The sequence below is a fragment of the Chrysochloris asiatica genome, unplaced genomic scaffold (genome assembly GCF_000296735.1).
Source record: "Chrysochloris asiatica unplaced genomic scaffold, ChrAsi1.0 scaffold00101, whole genome shotgun sequence".
Taxonomy (NCBI): Eukaryota; Metazoa; Chordata; class Mammalia; order Afrosoricida; family Chrysochloridae; genus Chrysochloris; species Chrysochloris asiatica.
In genome coordinates, this window is record NW_006408619.1 from 9722891 (window position 1) to 9736351 (window position 13461).

At 54.1% G+C, this 13461-nt stretch overlaps 1 protein-coding gene across 1 annotated transcript in view; it reads right to left on the reverse strand.

Moving 5' to 3' along the window:
* The window catches only part of KIF7 (kinesin family member 7), a 16054-nt gene extending 4324 nt beyond the window's left edge, over positions 1-11730 (reverse strand). Inside the window, exons 1-13 of the mRNA XM_006867127.1 lie at positions 11403-11730; positions 8719-8919; positions 7998-8391; positions 7300-7819; positions 6566-6682; positions 5833-6060; positions 4996-5111; positions 4566-4681; positions 4287-4439; positions 2391-2593; positions 992-1189; positions 677-802; positions 385-561 (exon numbers count right to left, since the gene is read on the reverse strand). Coding sequence (XP_006867189.1) covers positions 385-561; positions 677-802; positions 992-1189; positions 2391-2593; positions 4287-4439; positions 4566-4681; positions 4996-5111; positions 5833-6060; positions 6566-6682; positions 7300-7819; positions 7998-8391; positions 8719-8919; positions 11403-11730 — 2877 coding nt within the window. The remainder of the gene's footprint in view (positions 1-384; positions 562-676; positions 803-991; positions 1190-2390; positions 2594-4286; positions 4440-4565; positions 4682-4995; positions 5112-5832; positions 6061-6565; positions 6683-7299; positions 7820-7997; positions 8392-8718; positions 8920-11402) is intronic.
* Positions 11731-13461: the final 1731 nt, after the last annotated feature.

Below are 13461 nucleotides of genomic sequence, written 5' to 3' on the forward strand. Positions count from 1 at the left end.
CTCTCCCGGCTGCCCGGGGCTGGCCCTCACCTGACCTAGTGGATGCTCAGCGGCAGGCGCTCTCCCGGCTCCCCAGGGCTGGCCCTCACCTGACCTAGTGGATGCTCAGCGGCAGGCGCTCTCCCGGCTCCCCAGGGCTGGCCCTCACCTGACCTAGTGGACGCTCGGCGGCAGACACTCTCCTGGCTGCCCGGGGCTGGCCCTCACCTGACCTAGTGGATACTCAGCGGCGGGCTCTCTCCTGGCTGCCCGGGGCTGGCCCTCACCTGACCTAGTGGACGCTCGGTGGCAGACACTCTCCTGGCTGCCCAGGGCTGGCCCTCACCTGACCTAGTGGACACTCAGTGGCAGGCTCTCTCCTGGGTGCCCGGGGCTGGCCCTCACCTGGCTGGACCGCAGGCGCTTGCTCTCAAGTCCCGTCTTCTCCTGCATCAGGGCCTCCTTCTTGGCCAGGATGGCCTCGCGCTTGTGCAGCTCCTCCCCCAGCTCCTCCAGCGCCCGGCGCTGCTGCAGGACCTTCTCCATCTCCAGATCCAGCCATTTCTTCTGCTCCTCGATCTTCTGGGGGGCAGAGAGGAGGCAGTAGGGAACTCAGCCCCCAGACACACTATGGTGCTGTGGGGGCCCAGGCTCAGCCCAGCCCTCCTGCCCTCCTTCCCCAGGCCCCAGGCCTCACCTGCTGTTGCTCCAGGCTGACCACAGAGCCGTTGCTGCCGCTGCGCCGCTTCCTCTGGAACGCTGCGATCTCCTCTGTCTTGATCTTCAGGATCTTTTGCTGTTGTTCGTGCTTCCGCTCCAGCTCCTGGGGAGGCCGGGAGAACGCTCGCTGAACCCTGGACAATCCAGCCTGGACTTGCCTAGGATTCGCCTCACTTTCAGATGAAAACACGAACTCAAGAGAGGACAAGCGGCTGGCTTCTAAGTTCGGATGGCTGTGAGTGGGGAGGCCAGAGCTCCCTGGGGGCGCTCCCCACGCAGCTGTGGGCCCCACCTTGACACGGTGCTGCCGCTTGGTCATCTCTGTCTCCAGGCGTCGCTTCTGCTCCGTCTCCTGGCGCAGCCGCCTCTGCAGCTGGCCCTGCTGCTGCCGCATGAGCTGCACATTCCTCTCGAGCTCCTGCAGCCGCCTCTCGCTCTGGGCCGACAGCGACACCAGCCGCTCCGTCACCTGCTTTTTCTCCTTCAGCACCTGGATCCAACACTACCTCTGTTAGGCCACAGGGGCTACCAGAGAGCCTGTCCTAGTGGCTAACATGCCATAAGGGTGGGCGAATGGATAGAGGGGTAGACAGAAAGGAAAACAGGCCAGCAGCTGGGGGACTAGTAACAATATGAGTAACTAACCCTTCTAAGGCATTTACTGCGCACCAAGCACAGTACAAAGTGTGTGGCGCTGTGAGTTAATGCATCAGACTGCAAAGTCGTTTGAACTGCAAGGTCAGTGGTTCAAGCTCACCAGCTGTTCCAGGGTAGCTATGAGTTGGAATAGACTCTATGGCACTTAACAACAACTACCCTACAAAAAGGTATGATTACTATTACCCCTATTTTACAGATAAAAAAAAACTGAGGCACAGAGAGGTTAGGAAACACGACCAAGGACAGCTAGTAAGTGAAGCTACGATTAAGCTTAAGCACTCTTGTCCCAGAGCCCAAGTTCTAACTCCTCTAGAGTGCCATCTCTTGGACAAAAGGGATGAGTGATGGATGGATGCAAATACAATGAATGGGAGGGTGGACAGAAAACAACAAAAGTCGATTCCAACCCATAGCGACCCTGCAGGGCAGAGGAGGGCTGCTTCACAGATTTCTGGGACTGACACTTAAGAGAACACACCGCCTCATCCTTCTCCTGCAGAGCTGCTGGTGGCTTGGAGCCGCTGACCTTGCAGTTAACAGCCCAGTATTTCATCCACACTGCCTGCCGCAGGGCTCCCTGATGGGTGGGTGGAAGGATGAGATGACAGAAAGGTAAAAAACGGCTGGAGAGATGCTGCATGGCTCACTATAAAGGGTGCTTGGAGAGATGGATACAAGGGCAGTTTGTCACATCACCAATTAAAGGATAAGCAGATGGATGAATGAGAGGGACACACGGACTGACAGGTGGACAGAGGGGAACGACAGAATCGAGTAAGTAAATGGATGGACAGGGGAGTGGACACAGGGAGGGAGGGATGCATGACATAGGGGAGCTTTCTCGAGGTGTGCACCCCAAACAGCACCACTCTCCATCCGTCTCCTCTGTGGCGTTTCAAGCTGAGCCAGCCCCTGTACCACCAGCCTCACTCTGGGCGCCACCAGTCAGAAACTGGGCACCGGGGCCTGAGCAGGTCTGATCCCAGGACCCCGAGTCCGGGAGGCCACTGCCCCAGGGCCCCAACACTAACCTGCACCTGGCTTTGGGCCACAGCCACCCTCTTGCGGAACTCCTGGAGTCGGGACCGCTCGCCAGCATCCTGGGGCTCCCTGCCCTCGAGTTCCCGCAGCTGCCGCTGGCCTTCATTCAGCTCTGCCCGCACCCGCTCTGCCTCCTGCTCCAGCTCACGGATGCGCTGGCTGTGCTGGCGATTCAGGGCTTGGGCCGCCTTCCCTGGAAGTAGGGCCACATCAGCACAGGTCACTTGTCCCCTGCAAGATCTACCTGTTCATTCCCCTGGGAAGGCCTCGCAGACCTCTGTCAGCTGCAGACACCTGCGTGCGCTTTACTGAGCCCCTGTACCACCAGCGCTGTGACTTAACATTCTTCTTTAAAGCAACTCTTTTTCAATTAGCCTCTTCTAGTTTTCTCTTCCCCTAATCCAGATGAACCTGCTTAGAACTAAGCCTCTAGAGCTAACTTCCATTTACAGGAAATAGGGGAGAGAAAGGAACAAGTTAAACCACACCACAAAAAAGCAAACTGATAAACTCAGGACATTCTGACTTTGTGATATTCTGCAGGATGATTAAATTGGTTACAGAGGGCAACTTACGAGACTGAAGAAGCGAATATCCTGTGTGGACAAGTCTGAAACCTGACTGAGACAAACTAGCTGTACACAGAGCTTGCTGAACAACCGAGGGTTCATGTTCATGGTGAAGCATTCTATCTGACACTCAGGGAATTACTACTTTGTTTATCAGACATGCTAAAGGCATTATGGAATCCTGGAGTGGCGCTGTGGGATAATGCACTGGACCATAAAGTTGGCGGTTCAAACTCACCAACCACTCCTTGGAAACCCTATACAGGATCACTATGATTCAGAACCAACTCAATGGCACTTAACAATAATAACACAAACAACGTCATTATGGTTAGGCAGAAAAGGTTCAAATTTTTTAGACAGGCATACAGATGAAATGATATCTGGAATTTTCAAAGAAAACGGGAGGTATGAAACAAATGTGGCAAAATCTTGGTATTGTAGTAGGTAGAGGGTGGTGTATTGTATTATTCTCTATTGTATGTATCGTAAATTTTTCATAATGAGTTTTGTAGTAAATAATATTTATAACTATCAGAATAAAAAGGCCCAACTGGTCACCATGTGAAATTGACCCCTACCCCTTCACCCGTATCACAGTCATAAACTACAGGATCTAGGGACACTCAGTCCCTGGTTACACTGTGTGCTCTCCAGGACTGAGCAAGCCTGTGCCCAGCACAGTGACTGATACATAGCAGTCACTTGGTATGTAAGAAATAGTGTTTATTGAGGAGTCTTGGTGTGGTGCTATAGGACAAACAATGGACTGCTAACCAGAAGGTCAGCAGTTCAAACCCACCAGCTGCTCATCAGAAACCCTATACAGGATCGCCTATAAGTCAGAGCTGACTTAACAGCACATAACGACCACAACAAGGTTTATTGAAAGCTACTCTAAGCACTTATCCTGAATTAATTCATTTCAGCCTCACCACAACAACCTTACGATGTAGATAACAATTACTACCCCCATTTTAGGGATGAGAAAACTGAAGCACAGAGAGGTTATGCTACTTGTTCAAGGTCACACAGCTGGGAATGGTTGAGCTGTCTCGAGAACCCCTGCGCTTCAGCACCACACTCACACCCCACTGCCATGGAGTCGATTCTGGCTACTAGGAGGCTCCCTCGGGTTTCCAGACTGTAAATCTTTACGGGAGCTGATTACCACAGTTTCCTTCTGCAGAGCGGCTGGTGAGTTCCAACTACCAAGTTTTTGGTTAGCAGATGAGCACTTTAACCACGGCCCCACCAGGGCTCTTCCACATTGACGAGCCCCTCGAAAACAACGGGAAATCAGGACCACGGCAGCACCTGTGCGCACCAGCTCTCCGATGAGCTCCTCCTTCACGCGGATGTTGATGGCTAGCTCCCGGATCTTCTGCTGGGCCTGGGCCAGGCGCCACTCGGAGGCTGTGGCAGCGGAGGCCTGGCGGTGCCGAGCCGGGACTTTCTTCCCACCAACCACTGCAAGAAGTAGAGGGGAGGAAGAGGCATGGCCCGGGCAAGGGTGATGGGTGGGCAGCCACAACGGGAAGTGAGTTTAAGGCCAGGCAAGGAGAAGAGACCCTCTCCACACCCTACCCAGCTCACCTTTGGGTCCTGGAATGGCTGCACCCAGCTCTTCAAGGCAAGGGTCTGGGCCCTTCCTGTCAGGGGGACTCCCTGGGTGGGCCCCCACCTTCCGGTTCCAGCTGCCAATCCCATTTCTGGAAGGCGGAAGCCAGAGTCTATAGCTCTCCCCAACCCCTACCCCAGCATAGCCATTTCCCAGATGGGAATGGGGAAAGAGCTGGCCATCCACCCCCCCAGGGTCACATGCAGCCCAGGACTAGTCCCACAGACCCACGCCTACGAGAAGGCACAGACAAGGACCACAGTGAGCCTTCAGGGCCTGCGGGGGCACTGCAGGGAGGGCACCCTGAGACCTGAGAGGCCTGGGCCAGCAGTGTGAAAGTCAGGGGGAGACGCAGTGAGCACTCAGGCCTGGTCCCCAGCAGCCTCCGGCAGGAGTCCCACTCACCTGCGCAGGCTCAGGGTCCGCCTGGGTGACTCCTCCTCCTCGTCTGATGTAGCTGAAGAGCCGCTTCCCAGCCTGTCCACCAGCAACTCGGTCCCAGCTCCACTGTCACCTGTCAGCTACCGGAAAGGGCCAGGGCTTTACCGCAGGACAACATCTGTCTCAGCTGCCTGTCTCCCTCCTCAGCGTCTCCCCACAGCTCTGCCTCCTCAAGCCCTGTCTGTCTACCTTTGAGATCTAGCTCCACCGAACCACCGCAGCACACACAGCACCTGGCCCTCCTCAGGCGCTAATCACCCTTTTTAGCTTGAGGACAGGTGGTCTCCACCTAAGTAGTATCTCTCCCTCAAGACAGCTGCCTCCCCACACAGCCAGCCATGCCCTGCAGTGGTGGGTGTGTGCCTTCAGTCTCTTTACAGACCTCAGCAAACCCAAGTCCTTTCACTTGTTAGTCCCTTAAGCCTTTAGAACTGAAAGACACAGCTTTTGGGCATAAACAGTTGTCATGGTGCAAAAAGCCCCATGTGGCAATCGAGAGCAGGAGACAAGGCTCAGGGAGACAGACTTAGGCTCCTTGCAAAAGTGAACGTGCAGAGCCATCCAAAGGCAGAAGGGGTTGCCTCGGGGGTGGTGAGCCCTCCATCTCCGGTGTGTGCAAACTTTCATTCACTGTCAGACACCGTCCACTGGCACCTGACCCCTCTGAGAGGCTCCATGGTCACCCCAAGCCCAGCCTTCCCTCGAGGGACACCTGAAAGCATCTCACAGCTCACAACTGGTCTCACGCTCCAGCATCACCTACTCGTGCCCAGCAGATGCCCAGCCTCACCACTCCCTCACCTCTCCCCAGTGCTCACAACCGACTTCATCGCCAGGGAGGCAGGCGGGGGGCACCATGCCCAGCACACGGCTGTGAGCCCCCTCCAGGGGGGCTGTATGAGGCCGGAGCACTAAAGACCTGGGAGGAAGGTCCTGCAGGAGCCCGGGGGCCCCCCAGCCAGGCCGGACCAGCTCCAGCCGTAGCCGCAACTCCGTCATCTCCTCCTGCTGCTCCCGCAGACGGTCGCTCTGTAAGACATGGTAGGGGTGCTGATTAGGGGTGTGTATGTAGGGAAGCAGCGGTGCAAGGGAAGAGGGAGGACAAGCATGCTCACCAACAAGTTAACTGAGTCACCTTGCTTTCCCTGAACTAAAACTCAACACACACACACGGTTTCATGGCACAGACGTGAGCACCCAAGGTCAAGTAACCAGTGTGTGGGGTTGTGCTAAGCACAGGGATGAGGGAGCCAAACTGCCCTCCATTTTGACCACCTTTTAGAAGTCCCTGATGATAAGCTCTCACTTAACTGTGGCCAGAGGGCTCAGTGACACTTCCCATCACTACCACCAGAGGGCACCCTGTCACTACGGGCCAGGAGGAAGAGCCAGGCTGCCTAGTCCCATCTCCCATCAGGCTCAGGACCATCCAGCTAAGCTGTGCACCCCTACCTCTCCCCCTGCCAGCCAGCCTGACTTACTCCCTCTAATCCTCAGACTCAGCTCAGATTTCACCTGCTCCTGGTGGCCCCACCTGCAGCTTGTACTGCTCCATGGCATCCTCCAGAGCTGCCAGAAAGTCTTGGTTCTCCTCCTCCAGCCGGACCACCTGGCTCTGCAGCAGTAGCAGCTGCTTTGCCTCGGCATCTTCCTAAGGGGCCAGGAGAGAGGTTTCAGGGAGGCACTGACAGGGGGGCATCTCGGCCTACTCCCTGCCCTGTCTGCAATAGGGGCTCCAGACATACAAGTTGGGAGGGTACCCCAGACCCCACCTGAAGTCTCTTCTGCAAACCACGGGCACACTCTCTAGTAATTAATCATATTTTTATTAATAATGATGTCACCACCATTAGGAACAATTCACTAATCTTTCACCAGCATGCTTGGTTCTTGTTCCATATTCAGTTCTTACATTCCCATTAGGTAAATGTAAACATCATCTCTATTCTACAGATGGAAACCCTGAATCCAAGAAAACTCTGACTTTGGTCATCAGAAATGACTGAATTCTAATTGAGCTCTGCTAATGGACAGGCGGAGTCCTGGTGTGGCGCTGTGCATTAATGCACTGGAATACAAAGTCGGTTTGAACTTCAAGGTCAACGGTTCATGTGCACCAGCCGCTCCTGGAAACCCTATACAGGATTGCTATAAATCGGAAACGAAAACAACTGGACGCCCCATAATACACAAGCACAAAGGGATCTCCGATACACGGCCCCCGTTTCCTCTCCTTCCTCCCTAGGGATCTGCCTGGCCCTTGGCTACCTTTCCCCCTCGTGGCCCCTGCGTTGCCTGGTCCTCCGCGGCAGAGGTGCTGTCGATGCCACTGTCCGGCCCGGAGGCGGAGCTCAGAGCACTGCGCTGACCCTCCACTGCGCACAGCCAGTCGCGCACCTTGCGCGCGGCCGCCCCAGGCAGCCCGGGCTCGGACTGCAGCTCCCGCAAAAGGCTGCAGGCAGCATCGGCGCGGGCCCGACAGCGCGCGCACTCAGCGTCCAAGGGAGCCGCAGTGATGTGGGCAACAGCTGTGCCCGGGGCGCGCCGGCCGCGGTGGATGATGCGCGTCTCCGAGCGGTGCCGCGGTGGACCCCGTGTCCCGGCTGCCACCTCCTCCGGCACCCGCTCGGCCTCTGGCCGCCAGTTGATGGTAGCGCAGTTGCGGATGTTCTGGGCTCGGCTGGCATAGTTGAGCGTGTTGAGCGTCTCATCAAAGTCCGAGGAGGAGGGGCTGACGCAGGCAATCATCACAGTCTTGGCATTCCCCCCAAGGGAGTCTTTGAGGATCCTGAGCGCCCGGAGGATGAAGTACGTCAGGGACCCCAAGGTACCAAGGCTTGGGTCAGCTGTCCAGACCTCCAAATCTGACCTCCTCCTCAGAGGAGGATCCCACCCCTTAGCTGCAGGCTGGACACCTTTCACTCCCAGAGGCCAGACAAGTGGCATGAAAGGAAAGAATGGCTCACCGGGTGATCTTGGAGTCACGATAGGGGATGTGACCGCTGCGACGCTGCGAGTCGCCCAGGGCACTGATGACGTTGCCCAGCGCCAGGAGGCTGCTGTTGATTTGGATGCTCTCCTTGAGCCGCTCGCCGGTGCTGCCCGTCTTGAGCACCCTCTCGGAGCCCGCCAGGTCCACAAAGTGGAACTTGGAGACCAGCAGCTGGCTGGCGGCCGACCGAGGCAGGCGGGTGGGAGCACGCCCTCGCTGCTCCAGGGTCACCGTGAAGACCGTGTGCGAGCGGCTGGATAGTCTGTTGAGGTGTGTGGCCCCTGTGTGCCGGGCTGCGTTGCCCACTTCTAGGAGGCTCAGCACCTCGTCCAGGCCCTCCACGTCCACCTCTTTCACCCCACACAGCACTGCGGGCACAGCCTGCTGTGAGCCCTGGAGCAGTGGCCACCAGGAGCTGACCAGACAGGACTAGCCCTCTACCTACTCTTCCTGGCCCAGATGCCTCCTCCCCATACCCACAGTGCCCTTCCCATCCTGGAGGCTGGAGGGGCTTCCTCCCATGCCCACCTCAATGCCTCTGATCTTGGGAGCAGAAGTATATACTAAACTTGTGACAAGAGACAGAAGCACAGGGTTTCCAGAAGATGCCCCCCTCCCTGAAAAGTCAGTCCCCTCACAGAGAAGGTGAAGGTACCCCACTCCAGCCCTCCTGGGGAAGAAGGGCAGGGTCCTACCAACATTCCCCTGGTCATCTTCCCGCAGCTGGATGTCACGGCTGGCAGTGCCCACCTCAAGCAGGTCTCGGAACTCCTCCTTGTACACTTCAAGGTAGGACACATGCAGCAAACAGTCAAGCAGGTCGTTCTCATCGATAAGCTTGAAGGCCTCAGCCAGGGCCCGCGGAATGATGCCCTGCTCATCCTCATGGAGGGAGGCTGTGGAGACACCACAGTGGATGACACCATCCTGCCACCTGGCCTGCAGCTGGACACAGCTAGACAATGGGGCTCCAGTGTGGAGACCGAAGGGGGCAGCAGAGGCCAAGGATGGACAGGGCAGCCCGAACCAGGCTATGTCCAGGATGGCCAGGGGACAAGGACAGGAGGACTTCACACTTCAGAGTTAGAAGCAACCTCTCAGGGTTCACCCACGTCCTTTCGTAATGCCAGCATCCCCTCCACTACATCCCCAACAGAGGGTCAGATACCACTGACCTGCTCTTGGTGGCAGAATTTCATTACCACTGACTGTACACTCAGGGGTCTAAGAGCCAAACACTGAACCCTATGTTGATGCCAACTCAGAACAATGCTATATACGACAGAGTACAACTGCCCCTTGGGTTTCCTGAGATTATGAGAGTAAACAACCTCATCTTTATCCCACTGAATGGCTAGTGGGTTTGAACCACCAACTTTGAGGTTAGCAGCCCAAGTAATGCTTAGCCCACAGTGCTAACAGGGCTCCTCAGGTATCTATAGGCCCTTTTAAATTCATCCCAAATAAGAAGTTGGAGGATATTCAGAAGTGCACTCTATATAACCTCAAAAAATGCACCTTAAGATATCATTGCTGACATCAGAAGGATCTTGGCTGAAAGCAGAGAATACCAGAAAGATGCCTGCCTATGCTTTACTGCGTATGCAAAGGCTTTTGACTGTGTGGATCATGACAAGCTATGGACAACATTCTGAAGAATGGATATTCCAGAACACTTAATTGTGCTCATGAAGAACCTGTACTTGGTCTAAGAGGCAGTCATCTGAACAGAACAAAGGGACACTGAATGTCTTAAAATCATAAAAGGTGTATGCCAGGGTTCTATCTTTTCCCCAAATTTATTCAAACTGTATGCTGAGCAAAAAATCTAAGCAACTGGATTATATGAAGAACATGGTATCAGGATTGGAGGCAGACTCATTAACAACCTGCGATACGCAGATGACACAACCTTGCTTGCTGAAAGTGAAGAGGACTTAAAATACTTACTGATGAAGATTAAAGTCTATAGTCTTTTACACCTCAATGTAAAGAAAACAAAAATCCTCACCACTGGACTAATCAATAACATCATGATAAACTGAGAAAAGATTGAAGTTGACAAAGACTTCATTTTGCTTGGATCGACCATCAACATTCACAGAAGCCAACAGTCAAGAAATCAGACGACATACTGCATTAGGCAAATCTGTTGAACAAGACCTCTTTAAAGATGTCAGTTTGAGAACTAAGGTGTGCCTGACTCAAACCATATTTTTGGTTGCCTCACATATTTGTGAAAGTTGGACAATGAATAATGAAAAGCGTAGATGAATGGATGCATTTGAGCTATGGTGTTGGAGAAGATTGAAAGTACAATGAACTGGCAGGAGAGCAAACAAGTCTGTCTTGGAGGAAGTGCAGCCAGAATGCGCCTTAGAAGCCAGGGTGGCGAGACTTTGTCTCTCATACTTCTGACATGTTATCAGGAGGAACCAGGATCGGTCCCTGAAAAATGACATCATGCTTGGGAAAGTGGAGGATTGGCAAAAAAAAAAAAAAAGGAAGACCCCCGCCCTCCACCAAAGACTGGCACAGTGTAACAAATGTGAGGCAGTCACAGAATAGGGCAGCGTTTCATTCCGTTGTGCATAGCTGGAACTGACCTGACGGAACCTAACAACAACAAAGATGCAATAAGGCATCTACTTAAATTCTTTTCCCAGTGAAATGCCAGCAACCATTAAAAAATTGGGCTGAAGAGTATTTCATGATATAGAAAAATGTTCATCGTATATTCGTAAGTAAATAAAACACGGTGCCAAAAGAATATAGGGAAATTACAATCCCATTTGTGAAAAGTATACTAATTTTCACAAAGAAAAAAAAAACAAAAGCTAATTAGAGGGAGAGTGATCTCTGAAAGGCAGTTTCAAGTAGGTATGATTTCACGCATGTGTTTTTCTGTTTTCCCAGTTTTCTACCACAAACACGTTTGCTTTTATAGCCTAAGAGAAAGCAGTTTGTGTTATTTAAAATGACATAGTCCCCTCAATAGGCCCAGGATACCTGTCCTAAGGAGCCCTGGTGTGGCGCTGTGGAATAAAGCACTGGACCACAGGTCAGTTTGAACTCCATCTTGGATAAGTGCAGCCAAAATGATGACCTTGGTGACCTCCGAAGACAAGCCAACTTGTGTTTTTCCCCAGAACGTGTGGCCCCATCTCTAGGCAGTTTAGGCCACTCACCTCCAAGGACCTTTTTTGACAATGGAGCACCTAAGGATGGTTCCTGCCTTGCCAGGCCCACTGATAAGACTGATCCAACCATGGGTGCAAAGTTCTGCATCCACATCCTGCCAACTCTCCCCCAATACTCCTCACCTTAACTAGCTTATAGCAGAAGGGGCCAGGGACAGAAATTCAGGAAGGTCACTTACCCACACTGGCCTCCCCCATGGTGTATGTCTTCCCGGAGCCTGTCTGACCATAGGCAAAGACAGTGGCATTGAAGCCCTCAAAGAAAGCCTCCATGAGGGGCTGCACGCAGGCTTGGTACACGGCCTCTTGCCCAGCATCCTCAGCCAGCACCACATGGAAACCAAAATGGCGGTCACGGCCCAGAGTGACGCGGCCAGCCCCTGGCTCCACCTGCAGGCAGCTCTGGTGACCATGCAGCAGCTCCTTGGGCAGCAGCGGACGGACTCGGAGGGCCACTCTGACTGGGGCCTCCTCTGCCCCTGGCAGTTTCTGGGCCTCCAGCCCCATGTTGAAATGGAGGTTGGGGGAGAGGGGCTCCAGTCCCTGCAGAGAAAAGGAGAGACCTCTGCCATTACCACCTGAACTCCTGAGCTGGACTCACCCTGCAAGTGCCTGGGAGCCAGATCCTGCAGCTCCTGACACTGGAGGGATTGGCGGGAGGGAGGATGGCCAAAGGTGAGAACACACACACACAAACACACACACACAGTCTAATGCCCAAAGGCTGCAGGGGACAAACTACACTCCCACTTAGTAAAGTTTCAGCATTCAAATCACTGGCAAATAAGACCCTAACTCCTGTTGATACCCAAGGGCACCCTCCCCTGTAGCCCCATCTCCTAGAAGAACTCCGCTCCCTAAACACACACACACAGAACTCCTTTCCCTAACACCTCCTGGAGTTTTCCATAGTCTCGGACTTTGTCACACCTCCACACTCCCGTCTTTAAAAACAAAAATCAAGACCATGCTCTCACCACCAAATCCTGCCAATTCCATCCCTAAATATCCTATTGCCAAAGCCCTGGCCATTGGCAGGGTTACCCTGACAGGGTGATTTTTACCAGCCTTCTCTCCCTGCCCCCCTCCAAACTGGGAGCCAGGGGTAGCTTTCAAAATAAGTCAGTGAGATCCCTTGTAACTCCAAAGACTCTCCACTACCCTTGAGATTCAAAATCTTAGCAGGTTCTGTCTACCTTGACATCCCAGGTCTTTCTTCGCTTGTCTCTGCCTGCAACACTTCGTGTGACCAAAACCACCTTCCTCACCCCTGAAGGCTTAGGCTGAACACACCTTCTTCAAGGAGATAAGGGAGAAGAAGCTTGGCTTCTAGCACCTCTGCTCTGCCCAGCCCCACGGCCCCCCCCCCCCCCAATCAGCCACTGACCACTGGTTTCTCTCATCTCTCACCTCACCTCCGAGACCGGAAGCTCCAGGCCAGGAACCTTCTTTGTCCCTTTTATGCTGCATTTCCAACACACAACAAAAGGGCCAACAGGAGTTGCTCAGTAAATGTTAAGTGTCATAGCGACCCTGTATAGGGTATCCAAGGAGTGGCTGGTGAGTCTGAACCGCCGTCCTTTGTAATCCAAGCCGACCTTGCGGTCCTGTGCTTTTACCCTACAGCGCCACACCAGAACCCCTCAATGGTGATGAATAATCTTCATCCAAGAACTTTCCCCATCATCCCTCCTCGTCTCCCCTTCTTCATCTCACCTCTCAGGCCCACAGCACTTTGCTTACTGTTTAACCTCCCACCATGCAGTTCATTTATGCAATCATTCATTCAATCCCTGCTGGGTGTCTGGCCCTGGGATCTTGCAGGTTGTGTGCGGGTCGGTGGAGGCCTTGGGGTACCCCACCCACATTCCGAGAGCTTTTCCAAGTCCTGCTCGGTGGTCACCGCGCCCCATCTCCCAGCTCTGTGGTCCACGCACCTAGGGCGCTCACACTCTATAGGTGCAGTTGGGAGTTTGGAGAGTGGCGGAACAGGGGGGGGGGTTGGTCACAAAAAGTTGGGAGAAGTGATTACAAATGAGGGTCCGGCTATTGCAGACTCGCTCCCGCTCTTTCTGTCTTAGCCAGGCCCGGGATGCCGGCCTCAGCATTAGGGAGGAGGGGGCGCCCCTCACCCTGTGACCGGCCTCCGGGAGACCAGTGTGCAAAGGTGTGGGCTCCTTGTGCGGGGTCAGTGATCCCCAGGTGTCCGGATCTCCGGGCCACAGACTATGGCTGCAC